General features: G+C 40.6%; 1 protein-coding gene across 1 annotated transcript in view; it reads left to right on the plus strand.

Moving 5' to 3' along the window:
- OPHN1 (oligophrenin 1) overlaps positions 1 to 13,907 on the plus strand; it is a 578,606-nt gene extending 564,699 nt beyond the window's left edge. The window contains exons 21-24 of the mRNA XM_018043623.1: positions 4,363 to 4,528; positions 5,606 to 5,656; positions 9,779 to 9,820; positions 11,030 to 13,907. Coding sequence (XP_017899112.1) covers positions 4,363 to 4,528; positions 5,606 to 5,656; positions 9,779 to 9,812 — 251 coding nt within the window. The 3' untranslated portion in view covers positions 9,813 to 9,820; positions 11,030 to 13,907. The remainder of the gene's footprint in view (positions 1 to 4,362; positions 4,529 to 5,605; positions 5,657 to 9,778; positions 9,821 to 11,029) is intronic.
- Positions 13,908 to 14,110: the final 203 nt, after the last annotated feature.

A 14,110-nucleotide genomic window follows, 5' to 3' on the forward strand; every position in this document is an offset into this window, starting at 1 on the left:
ACATCAATTTGTAGCTCCCAATAAGGAGGCTGGCAGCTGAACTGGTGAATCCACCTGCAATGCAGGACACCATGGTTCAATTCCTGGGTGGGGGATATCCCCTGGAGAAGGGATAGGCTACTCACTCCAGTATTCTCAGGCTTCCCTAGTGGCTCAGATGGTAAAGAATCCACCTGCAATGTGGGAGACCTGGCTTTGATCGCAAAATTGGGAAGGTCCCCTGGAGTAGGGAGTGGCTACTCACTCCCTTATTCTGGCCTGGAGAATTCCATGGACAGAGGAGTCTGGCAGGCTACAGTACATGGGGTCACAAAGAGTCAGACATGACTTAGTGACTTTCACTTTCATAAAGAGCCTAGGAAGATGCAAGTCTAACGACATTTGTTTTCCAAGGCCTTAGGTAGATGTCTATTTGGATGTGCCTGCAACTGGTAAATGAATGGGGTGTCATCAGGGAGTGTCATCCAGTTCTCTCATCAAAGGAAATGATAGCCTTAGGGTGGACACAGCTTCAGGTAGAAATGTTTTCTGGCTCTGATTGAAGTGTATGCTTCCTATCCAGTACTCACTCCAGCAACCAGTAGAAATGGAACAGTGTTGTCAACTGTTATAATCTGATCTGCAGGTGAGCAAGCACCATCATGTGGCTAGAGGTTCTCAACTATGGCTATACATAGTGTCACTTGGGGAACTTTTAGAAAATATCCATACCCAGGTCCTACCCTAATCAATTAAACTGGGATCTCTGGCTATTGCGTCTTCAGTACTATATAATTTCAATGTTCTCTATGTTTAGCCAGGGTTGAAAATCACTGGTACTTGTGACTACTTGGGCTTTGGAAAGTAGATAGACCAGGATCTATTGCCAATTAACTATGAGGTTAGTTCTCATCTCTCTGTTTCTTCAGCTGTAGAACAGGTATAATACTTTTTTATCTTTCAGGGTTATGGTTAGTGTTAAATGAGAATATGTGCATAAGGGACTGAGTATAGTATCATAGTATCTAGAACAGAGCAGGTGTTCAATAAAAAATGGTAGCTAAATTTTTATTACTTATTTTATTACCATTATCACCATTGTTATCATTTATAACTTTTTCCTTTTTAATTTATTTTTTATTGAAGGATAATTGCTTTACAGAATTTTGTTGTTTTCTGTCAAACCTCAGCATGAATCAGCCATAGGAATACATATACCGTCTCCCATTGGAACCTTCCTCCTATCTCCCTCCCCATCCTACCCCTGTAGATTGATACAGAGCCCCTGTTTGAGTCTCCTGAGCCATACAGCAAATTCCCTTTGGATATGTATTTTACATATGGTAATGTAAGTTTCCATGTTACTCTTTCCATACATCTCACCCTCTTCTCCCCTCTCCCCATGTCCACAGTCTATTCTCTATGTCTGTTTTCCCATTGCTGCCTTGTAAATAAATTCTTCAGTACCATTTTTCTAGATTCCATATATGTGCATTCAAATACGATATTTATCTTTCTCTTTCTGACTCACTTCACTTTTACTACTACTAACAACAAAACAGCAAACACTGAGAAAAACAGTGGATGCAGAAATAGGAGTTATAAGTCTTAGTCCTCTCTCTACCACTTACCTAATTATGTGATCGTGGATGAGTGAGTTCACCTTTCCAAACCTTAGTTTACTTCTCTGTAAAATGGAGAAGATAAGACCCATCTACTATTCTTTCCTTACAAGCTTATTGTGAACATCAGTAGTTATCTGGAAGAGTACTTTGAATGGTATAACATTTTAGAAAAATTAGATTATTATTATTATTTTGGTCATTATTTAGCTACAATTCTGTGTACATGACCTGGTGCTAAGGGGAATGGTGTGTCCAGAAATGTAAGATACAGCTTAGATGGGGAGACAGAATTTCTCTGTGTGTGACTGAATAGTACTTGGCTCATATCACCATTAGAGCACAAATCATACCGTATTATCATTATCATTTTTTTCATATCTGTTTCCCTCACAAGAATGACTAGCTAGAGGAATGAAAAAACCCTACAGAGCAATATATGTACTTTATGAGCATTTACATGGATGGAAATTACCTATGCCAGGTGGAGTGTTCAGAGGATTGAGATTTGAGCTGAGTGTTTAGGGGTGGTTTCAATACAGATCGGGCTTCCCTGGTGACTCAGAGGGTAAAGCATCTGCCTGCAATGCGGGACACCCAGGTTTGATACCTGGATCAGGAAGATCCCCTGGAGAAGGAAATGACAACCCACTCCAGTATTCTTGCCTGGAGAATCCCATGGACAGAGGAGCCTGGTAGGCTACAGTCCACGGGGTCACAAAGAGTCAGACATGACTAAGCGACTTCACTTTCTTTCTTTTCTTTTTCTTTCAATACAGATAAAACATGAAAACAAGGGTATATATTGGACAAGAAGCAGGACAGAGTCTAACACTCACTTATCCCAGCTGTCAGCTAGGTACTCTCTATCAGCCATCTAATTTAGTTCTTACAACTACCTCGTGAGGATACCCATTTCTCAGATGAATACCTTCATAGTCAAAGAGTTGAAATAACTGTCCAGGGTCTCACAGCTTAGAAATAGCAGAACAAGGCCTGAAAGCCAGATCTGCCCAACTGAAGACTCTGCTTTTCACACTGTACCATACTGTCTCATCTAGAAGTAAGAACCAAGGGATTGCTTTGATAGGGCCAGTTAGGAGACTGGTTTAACAAAAGTAGAGCTGGAGTTAAAGTCCAGTGTTAGTGCCTGGGATAATAATTTGGGACCAACTCATAGAAGGCCTTGAATTTTTGCTAGGGAGTTTGAACTTTATCCTGTACGTTTTGTAGCCACTGAGAAAATCTAGAAAAACAATTTTCAAATACTTAAGGATTATGGATAAAAGTTGATATTTTTTACATTTACCTTAAAAAGTTTTGTAGAAGAAAAAGTGATTATCAGGGTTTACTGACAAAAACTGAGTGAATATCGAAATCTGATAACACCCTTGCACATGTGTCTATTTCCAGATGGGGTTCATCAGGCCATGAATATTTCTGTGGCCTTTTCTTCAGTTAATATTATTTTATATGAATACATTTTTTACCTAGCCCAAATCCTTGTTAGTTCATGCATAATATGTATTGGTTAAATGCCTGTAAGAATTTAATTATTTCCTTTGTGCTTGAGTCTGACTTTGTGCTATTAAGAAGCATGTTTTTGTGCTGATTGCTTATTTTTTCCTCTTGGGTTAATTTCTTTGGGTCTTCAAAGTGGATCAACTGGATCAATGAGCATGAACTGTCTCATATGTATTATTTTGCATTTCATCCACATTGTTCCACAATTCTTGATGTCAGGCTATCTAGATAGAGTAAGCCCGCTGTATAGTGCTACGAGCAATGTGTGCATGCATCTGTTTCAATATATTCCTGCCAGAACTGTTTTATTAAAAAAAATTATGTGTATTTATTTTGTGCTGAGTCACATGGAGACTAGAGACATAGAGGTAGAAAGTTCAGTTAGGAGACTGCTACAATAGTCAAGGTTTAAGCGAAAAGAACCTGATTTTTTGGTGATGATGACTATAACAAATTCATCATCAGATATTGACTAAGCACCTGCTATGTGTCAGTCACAATACTAAACATGTTAGTGAAAAGTGAAAGTGAAGTCGCTCAGTCGTGTCCAACTCTTTGCCACCCCATGGACTGTAGCCTATCAGGCTCCTCCATCCATGGGATTTTCCAGGCAAGAGTGCTAGAGTAGACTAGCCATTTCCTTCTCCAGGGGATCTTCCCGACTCAGGAATCGAACCCGGGTCTCCCACATTGCAGACACTTTACCATCTGAGCCAGTACCTAAGTAAATTCTCCCAATGCCTCTGTAAGGTAATGTATTATTGGTCTTAATTATATTGTTGAAGAAACTGTGACTGAGCAAATTGATACCCTCAGTTCAATTCAGTTCAGTTGTTCAGTCATGTCCAATTCTTTGCAACCCCATGTACTGCAGCATGCCAGGCTTCCCTGTCTATCACCAATTCCTGGAGCTTACTCAAACTCATGTCCATCTATTCAGTGATCAGATATTGACTAAGCACCTGCTATGTGTATTATTGGTCTTTATATAGTTGAAGAAACTGAGACTGAGCAAATTGATGCCCTAGGTGACACAAATATGAAATTTCAGAGCTGGAGTTCAAACATAGACTATCTGAAGGGATAGCTGCTAGAATAATTTTTTAATCCAGAGTTGTTAGCAACCAAAAAGAAATGGGGACCAAGAAAGGTGGCCAATATCACTGCAATATCAAGTATCTCCTGAGGAGTAGTGTTCAATTTGGCTAACTGTTCAAGTTCTTGTTCTCTCTTCCAGGAGACTCTGACAGTTTCAGCAAAGTGCGGCCTCCGGGAGAAAAGCCAACCATCATCAGACCCCCAGTGAGGCCTCCAGACCCTCCCTGCCGGGCAACTACTTCCCAGAAACCAGAACCAAAGCCAGATGTTATGGCTGGCAATGCAGGGGAAATCCCATCATCTGTGTAAGTAGGGCTGTTTTTCAACCTTGACCTAAAGCCCACCTTAGATCACTAAGAATGCTTTTAAGATTATCGTTATGGTTATAAAGGGTGTACAATGCACAACCCTGGGGCATCATTCAATTCATAGTGAAAGGAACTGTCACAGACCAGCCCTGTTCAGAGTTTTCTACTGGGAGAGTTTCCTGAGAGTTTTCCTAAGCTGAAGTGTTTAAAACTTAATGCCTGATAGGACACCCATTTTTCTTAGTTGCCCTGACCTCTGTAGGGTAATAAGATTACCTGCTGCTTTCATGCTTCCTTGGCCTGGAAATTTTTTATCTTATTATTACTACTTGTTTTAAAAGTAATTTAGTGAACAGATTTGTTCATTTTACTTGTACTTTAAGGCTTTTTTTAAAAAAGGGAAAGTATGATTTTAAAATTTTTCCAAAATGACTCTCATTCTCCAAAGAGCATCTTACAGGGTAAGAACAGAACTAATATCCAGCAGGTCTTTCTGAGGCTGGTTTGCAAGCCAAGAGACCAGGGATAGAGCAGCTAAGATGGGGCCACAGCACCTCTTAGGGACCAGCCTTGCTTGGCCACAAAACTAACCTGGCTGGCTTCTCCATAGCCAGTGCCTGGGACCCCTCTCAGTATCCTGCTTCCTGGTTTTCCTTTTTCTTGTGTTTATTGTTTCATAATTGTAAAATTGAGGAAGTAAGAAAATAAAAGCCTCTACCACTTGGACTGATTAGCTAAGTGTATTTATAAAATGCCAAAAGCTATACTCTGAAACCAATAACTTGTTTTACTTATTTCTCCCAAGAGTAGCCTGAATGCATATCATACTTAGACCATTCTGAACTAAGGGGAAGCAAAAAGTATCAGCCATAGCCTTGGGAGTGCCTATGGTGTCTGAGCCATTTCACATTCTGATATGTAGATTTTCCCTCAGACCCAGATCCTTTGCAAGCTAAGGCAGAACGTGACATTGGTGGCCTGTCTGGTTCATATTTTATTCTCATTTCTATTGGCCATTGGTTCTCACACATATTTCAGAGCAGTTCATGGGACTTGGTTGACTTCTGTTTGCAGAGTGGCTTCCAGGACCAGATTCTTTGAAACAGCTTCCCGGAAAACAGGAAGGTAAGAGATGCACGTGACAGAACTTCAACCAAATCACTTTTTAATAAATGCATCATGAGTGTGTCATTTACTGTCTTAACATTCTCCTTTTCTGTTTCCTGTAGCTCTGTCTCTGTCTGACTGTGTTTGTTCCTTTCTCTCCCTCAACACTGTCTTTCTGTCTCCCCAATCTTAACTTGTGTTTCTGCCTTTTCCCTATACCTGTGTGTCTCTCTGCCTATGTCACTCTTACCTATTTGTTTCTTTTACACTATTTCTTTCTCTGTCTCTGTAATTCTCAGTCTCTTTCTCTCTCTTTGTGTTTTTCCACTTATGTCTCTGTTTCTTTGTCTCTCAGTTTCCCTATCTCTTTGACTCTTTCTGTCTCTCTCTCCATGTCTCTTTCTTTGTCTGTCTCTGTATCTGTTGTCTCTGCTCCTCTGACTCTGTTTTTCAATCTCTCTCTCTCTCTCTCTCTCTCTCTCACACACACACACACACACACACACACACACAGTACTCACATGCCAAGTGGTATTGCAAAAATATTATGCTCATTGTAGGTCTTTTTTTGTTAGTTTGCTTATTTAGATCCTATTTTATTCTAAAAGGGCAACTGATAGAAATATATAGAGTGTAATATTCTAACATAAATGGCCTTAGAATGAGCATAGTCCTGATTTCAGAGGTAAGCATTAGACTTAGGTGACTGTTTTCAAACTGGCTGCACATATAAATCACCTGGAAATTTTTGAGGGAAAAAAAAAATTTGAACACAGATTCCTGCCTTCCACTCTAGACTCATTAAAACAGAATCTCCAGGAGTAACACCTGGGAATCTAGGTTTTTACATTTCTTTCCTTTCTTCTTTCCAATTAATTTGTTTTTAAAATTCTTCAAATGCTAGTATAGACTTTTCAAGGCCTATCATTTGGGACCCTTTAGATTGGAGCACTTGGAGAAATGATTGCTTATCCTTCAGGGACTCTTCTGTGAATTCACTTAGTGTTGCTTATCAGAGAAATCAAAATTGTGTTTCCTGGTGGGTGATAGGAGTGTAACTCTTCTGGGTGTTCAATTAAAAGCAGAGTAATATGCCTTTACCAGCACTGGAGCTGGGATAGGTTAGACATCATTTAGTTAAAACTGTGGGCCCTGACTCACCAGGACATGATTCTGAATAGCAAGCCACTGAAATTCTGCTTGGCAGTCAGTCACATGGAACTCTAGTCTAGACCAAATTCTCCTTAGACAATAATTTACCATTTATTCTACCATAACAGATGAAAGCGAGGTCAAAGCCCTAGATTTCTCCTACTGATATAATGAAGATAAAGTTTTTACCTAGAATATTTTTTGAAGCAGGCTTAATCAGATAGGCTTGAGGGGGGAGGAAAAAGAAAAACAGAAAGAGACACCTTAATATTCTTAAAGCATCTGCCTATAAGCAGGACTATTTACTACTTCTGGGTAGTCCTTCCTCCCTCCCTAGGATAAGCCATATGATAAATAAATACCAAGAAAATAGAATAAAGCAGTCTTGAATTAATAGAATGAAGTGTGCATATCTAAAGGAAAGCTTTTTAGAGGTAGTGGTATCTGAGATGAAGCTTGAAAGATGGGTAGAATACACTGAAAATGAGAACTATTGTTCTGTAGTCTTGAACAGGGAACCAAGGCATTGAGCTGTATATGTACTAGGCATGAACAAAGTCCAGTAGAATCTTTAAGGCAGCTTGATTTCTAATAGGGAAACTATAGCAATGAAAATGTGGAAAGATTGGTAACCATTGCCTAGGCTTTGTCATAGTGCTCAGAGAAGTCTTGAACCAACTGCAAAATAGGGTACTATGGCCAAAGCAGGCACTTCAGGATGGAGGATGACCCTACCAGTCCTATATTCAGGCCTCTGGAGCCTAAATTTAATCCTCTTCCTCATCCCCAGATTCTATCTTGGCAGGAGTGTGTAAGATCAAGGTGGGTACACCAGTCCTCCAATATGTCATGAGTCACCTTCCTAGGTACCTACAGAGTCCTCCCATTCAGCATCCACATGACAAAAGCACCCCTTCTGTCTAGACCCGTTTTTAAAAAGTAATTTATTTTAATTGTAGGCTAATTACTTTATAATATTGTAGTGGGTTTTGCCATAAACTGACATGAATCAGTCACAGGTGTACATATGTCCCCCACATGCTGAACCCCCCACCCTTCTCTCTCCCCATCCCACCCCTCTGGGTTTTCCCAGTGCAACAGCTTTGAGTGCCCTGTTTCATGCATTGAACTTGGACTGGTGATCTATTTCACATATGGTAATATACATGTTTCAGTGCTATTCTCTCAGATTATCTCACCCTTGCCTTCTCCCACAGAGTCCAAAAGTCTGTTCTTTATATCTGTGTCTCTCTTGCTGTCTCGCATATAGGGCCATCATTACCATCTTTCTAAATTCCATATATATGTGTTAATATACTGTATTGGTGTTTTTCTTTCTGACCCCAGTTTTGTAACCACCATTTTCATCAGTGCATCTACATGCTGGCTGCTGGTCAAAATTCTTAGACTAGCCACAGTCAATCTCATCTCATCACTAATGAAAATGATAATCTATTTAACCTTTGCTGTGCCCCTTTTTGCCTCCAATTTGTACACCTGACTATATGTAACCTGATATTTGAATGACCTCACTTTTCATTTATCTCCCATATACAACAATTTAAAAATTAAAAACTCAAAAGAAGAGAAAGGAGGGGGAAATATTTCAGTAAGGCAGAACCACTTATTCAACGCAAGTTCACACAGAGCTTAGTGTTCACTTTGGCTGGAATGTGGGGTTGAGGGGAAGAAGCTCAGCTGGAAGTGAGGCCAGGAAGATGGATTGGGGCCAGATTGTAAAGGCCTTATATAACATACCAAGGAGTTCAGTCTTTATTCCCTAGTCATTATGGAGAGCTTAAAAGCTTAAAAAATAACAATGCATATTCTAATCTGCATGAATTATTTTGAAAGGCACACACATTCTGTTGGTAATGAGGAAGATAGGAGAGTAAAACCTGAAGGCAGTGAGACCAATTAGGAGGCTAATCATCCTAGCAAGAATTGAGGTCTTGATATATGGCATTGTTAGCAGGAATAGAATGAAAGGATAGATTTGAGGTAGACTCAGTAAGACCTTAATGACTTTTCAAATATGGAACATTGGAGAAGGATTAAGAGAGAAAAAATCTAACTTGGATAGCTGGGTAGATGGTAGCAATAGTTAATCATGGTGGAACAGGTTTTGTGGAAAACTTTCTCTGATCAATTTTGGACACTGTGTATGAAGATTCTGTGTGACATCCAGATAGTAATGACCAATGGGTAACTACAACTTAGACTAGTAATTGGTACTGGACCTACATACATTTAGGGGTAGAATTATTGAGTATAGACACTGTACAAATTTATTCGCATATACTACAATATGAATAGTATCCTTTGGGGTGGGAGTGGGGTCTCAATGCTTGATGGGAATTGAAATCATGAATGGGAATAAGATCACTCAGGGAGTAGGTATAAATAGACTCAAGAGAGAGGAGAAAAACAATGTTGAGAACATAGCCCTGGGACCAGCTGTTGTCTGGGATTTTCTGCCCACATTATATGGACCTTAATTCTCCAGGGTTTTCTCTTTCCTCCAACCATATCTAGACAAGGTGACCATAGGACTGATCTAAAGACATCAAGAGGCCAGGCAAAGCTTGTTTGGTCTCTGAGGCAAAGGAAGATTCATGTTTCATAGAAGGTATTTGCCTTTCCTCTTTGCCCTTCTCTCATTGGAGATAATCATAGAATGTAGTCTTTGGTCTTAGGGAATTTCTCTGGTCTCCCCTAGCCTCCCATTGTATGACACTCAAAGGATTGTGGTAGCACCTGAAAGATGTTTTTGTGTCTGGGACACTGGGCTCTCTAAATCTGCTAGAAAGGTAGCCTAACCTATAAGCATGGAGTGAGATGTTTTGAAATATCTGGATGGAATCACTTCCTAATTTTTCAAATGGCCTGATTGGCACTGTCTTGGAAGGGTTACCCACCCACTTGTTTTGCCTTTCCAGTTCTGATTTCTAGAGTCTTAGTGAAATGTCTTTCATCCTTTACCCGCAGTTCTCAAGGCAGACTTCCTGGAGATGAGAGTTGAGGCCTCAGGTATGTAGTATCCTCTTCTGATTACAAAACCTTGTTACACATATGCCTTCTTTTATGAGATCTGAGTTTTTGAGAACTGGAATGCCATGTAGGTCCAGAGGGTGGGAATTCACCTCTGTGGCTCAGTTTACTACTTTGTAATTACATGACCCTTATACTTACTGTCATTTAATACTGAGGTTCTCTGTTTTTAAGTTTACTTTTTCTTTCTTTCTCTCTCAGCCAAACTACAGTATAATTTTATGAATTGCCTTTGAATCAAGGTCATTAGAAATCTTAGGTTGTGATATTTGGGGCAATTACATTTCCTTTCCTGGGCCTCAATTTCCTAATATGTAAAATGAAACGTTTGGAACCTTTTAATTCTGACATCCTTTAGGTCTGTAAGAATATCAGTAAACTCTCATTTGATATTTTGGTAAGTCCCAAGAGTCTACCTTAGTATTTGTAGAGGGATTTCATTCCTTCAGCCCAAATCTCTCATACTCCTTGAACCTTCATCCCTAGTTCTTTATATATGTCAAATACGAAACACTTTCACATCCATTAGCTCATTTAGTCCGTATCAAATGTCAGAAATAAGGAAGATGATATGTACTTTCACTAAACATATAAAGAAACTGAGGTTCAGAGGGGATACATAACTTACTAAGATCACCAGAGCCATGGAGATCATGGAAATTTCTTTCTCTGCCTAGAAGTTCTGATTGACAATCAGAGTGTTGGCATGATATAAATCAATACATGCATAAACAAGATCCAGGTATCTGGAGCAGAGCTTTCCATGTACTCCTCAGCCTTCCTTTTCTTCCTATCACTGCCAGTCCTCAGAGGTCTGTGGGTAGATAAGCTTTTTCTTATCAGCTCTCATGAAGGTAAAGTCCCAGTAAAAGGAAATCTGGAGTTATTGTAGGGCCATAAAGGCAGTGACCATTCGGCAAGGGGGGGTAATCTCAGAGATATCAGGCTTCTATATCCCCTGTAGACTTTTTGAGGATTAGAGTTCAAGCTAAAGGCACAGGGTTTCCAGCCCTGATTATAGCACCATATTGGGCCTGGTCTATGGAATCTGAGTTATAAGGGCTTTTTCCTAGCCAGCTGCTGTTACTCAGCAGATTTGCTACCTACCACGAGAGGCCCTACTGCCCAGTGGCTATTAAGTGCTTAACCAATCATAGCTAATTCCTTACTCTCTTCTTTCCCTTTCAGGTTGTAAAATCCTTGGCCTCAGGGGACCCTTTCCAGGTTCTAGAAGGGTCTTCTTCAAATCCTTGTGTGCTGAAGAGCAGATTCTTCCTGTCCCTGCACCTTCAGGCTCTGGGAGGCTATAAAATAAGGGGCACATGTCCTATACACATTTATTTCTCCTTTGTATTCTCTCTTCATTCCCCTAGAAGGTCTATCTTGAGCTCCTATAAGACTGTGAATGGCTGAACTTCCTCAAGCCAGACTGCAGAAACCAAGCTGTCCACTGACCTGAGTCGAAGAGAGGAGCTCAGTTTTCAACTGTTTTCTGAACTTCCTGCCTCCTCAAAAGGCCATCTATCTCTGAAAGATTTGGGGCTAAAGATTGATCTTAGAAGTCTTACCCTGAACTAAAAATTACTTGAGTTGGGGCCATTGCTTACCTTGGAAGTAAGGGAGTAGGAATGTTTGCTGAACTTCGGAGGCTCTTACCATGTCTCTCTTACTGAAGATATGGACTTTAGTGCCAGTTTGGAGCTCTGGCATAGTACTACATTGCCAAGAATGCATCTGCTGCTATGGCCCAGACAGAAAGAGTGATGCCTCTATAATCCCTCCAATGTGGACTCAGGAAGGTGCCCTTCCTGCTTTTATATACTTAGGACAAATCTGCAAAGCATGTTTTGCATGTCAAAGCCTATGTCTGTTTGAATTATTCTTCTTCCTGCTTTGTCCTAACAGCTTCCTTTCCAAGCAATCAGAAAGAAACAAATGTTTAAAACAGTTCTTTTTTTTTTTTAAGGCAGACTGTGTTTGTTCTGTAGGAGTTCCATTTTGGGATCAAATGCTGGGGAAAATTGTTAAGATGGATAAAGGCCAGGTAGTTGTCATTGTTGTTTCATGTTTGCTTTTTGAAGATAAGCTCTTTTATCGCCTGAAAGAAACAGTTCTTAACCCATTATCTATGGACTCAGGAACTTCATAAAGCCTCTGAAATGGTATGTAGACTTGCACAACAGTGTGCCTTTTCTGAGGAAATGGGCCATAACATTCTAGTGAATTGCAAATTGGACCTGTGACATAATAAAGATTAAGAACCACAGCCCTTGAGACAAAAGACTCTTTTTACAATTCCTAAAATAATTGATTAGAAAGGCCTTTCAGTATTATTTAGTCAAACTGCTTAGTTTACTATTGGGGAAACTGAGGCAGAGAAAGTTAGCAGCTGTGCCTAAACAAGATCCAATATCCCTACTCAAGGTTCTTTCAATTATACCATGCTTATCAAGCAAAGGGCCTCATGATTGGTAGCTTTAGGGACCACCATTTTGAGAGTTTGGCTTTTACCCTCCTTCTTGAGCCACAAATGGGACTTCCAGAACTAAGTTCCTGGTCTTCCTCATTTGATGTTTCAATCATTGAAAAGGAACTAAAACACAATTAATTAGTGAAGTGAGTCAGAAATCTGACAAGTAGACATTTCTGATCCCTATTTGTTGAAGAGAAGCTGCTGGAAAAAGTGTCACCACTTGTTTCCACACAGGTGCCTTGATTTAAGGATAGGTTTTAAGATAGCCTGTCTTTCAGTTCAGTTCAGTTGCTCAGTCATGTCCGACTCTTTGCGACCCCGTGAACCGCAGCACACATGGCCTCCCTGTCCATCACCAACTCCTGGAGTTCACTCAAACTCATGTCCATCGAGTTGGTGATGCCATCCAGCTATCTGCTCTGTCGGATCTGTGTAATTATTGGGTTGACCAAAAATTCATTCAGGTTTTTCCATATGATGATACAGAAAAACCCAAATGAACTTTTTGACCAGCCCAATATAATGTGGTCCAGTGTGAGAGAAAGGACTTTCCTATTGGACTCTTCTAGCAAGGCCCCACTAGTGCACTTACTATAGTACCGAGAAGAAGCATAGACATGGGGAAAAGAGGAGGCGAGAGATGGGATGATGAGAAGAGAATGCACACATGCACTAACCAACTCTGAGATGCCTTTGGAACAGTGTTACTGAAAGGCAATAGCTACTTTCAAGATTTAACTCTGCTGTTGCCGCTGCTGCTAAGTTACTTCAGTCGTGTCTGACTCTGTGCAACCCCATAGACGGCAACCCACCAGGCTCGCCCATCCCTGGGATTCTCCAGGCAAGAACACTAGAGTGGGCTGCCGTTTCCTTCTCCAATGCGTGAAAGTGAAAAGTGAAAGTGAAGTCACTCAGTTGTGTCCGACTTTTCATGACCCCATGGACTGCAGCCTACCGGGCTCCTCCGCCCATGGGATTTTCCACGCAAGAGTACTGGAGTGGGTTGCCATTGTCTTTTCTGAGATTTAACTCTAAATATGGCTTATTGATGAGTTAGTGACATGTTATCTGACATAAACACACTGAGAACCTTTGTGGAAATAATTTAGTAGAAATTTGACAACATTCTTAATGAAGGTGTATCCAAGTGGCCATATTGAACTCTCAGCTCTACCCAGTCTCAAAGGCCAAGTTGCTAAGAAACCAGGAGCAAGTAAGCCAAGTGGCTACCATTCTACCTGCTGCTCACCCCCAAACAGAATCTCTGTGAGGCCTGGTGGACTCAGTCAGGAAGTACTCATTGAGCCCTAATCTCAGAGCTGTGGACTCTCTGCTCTGTTCCATTAGATGACTAACTAAACCAAGCAGGTATGCAGATTTTAGCCACAGAAGCAGTGTCCATTCAAGCCTCAGTACTTTTGAAGATATTAGAGATATGGTTCCACTGTGGTTTCCTTGGGGGGAAATTCCACAATCAATTTTTATTCCACCATAAATATTGAGAGATTATTGAGAACCAGAGAAAGTGAAAGTCACTCAGTTGTGTCCAACTCTTTGCGACCCCATGGACTGTACAGTCCATGGAATTCTCCAGGCCAGAATACTAGAATGGGTAGCCTTTCCCTTCTTCAGGGGATCTTCCCAACCCAGGGATCGAACCCAGGTCTCGAACCCAGGTCTCCTGCATTGCAAGCAGATTCTTTAGCAGCTGAGCCACAAGGGAAGCCCAAGAACCAGAGAAAGATACCACAATTCTAGTGGAATATGTGTCCCAAAAATGTGGCTGTGAGATTGCT

Source organism: Capra hircus, assembly GCF_001704415.2.
Source record: "Capra hircus breed San Clemente chromosome X unlocalized genomic scaffold, ASM170441v1, whole genome shotgun sequence".
NCBI classification, from domain to species: Eukaryota; Metazoa; Chordata; class Mammalia; order Artiodactyla; family Bovidae; genus Capra; species Capra hircus.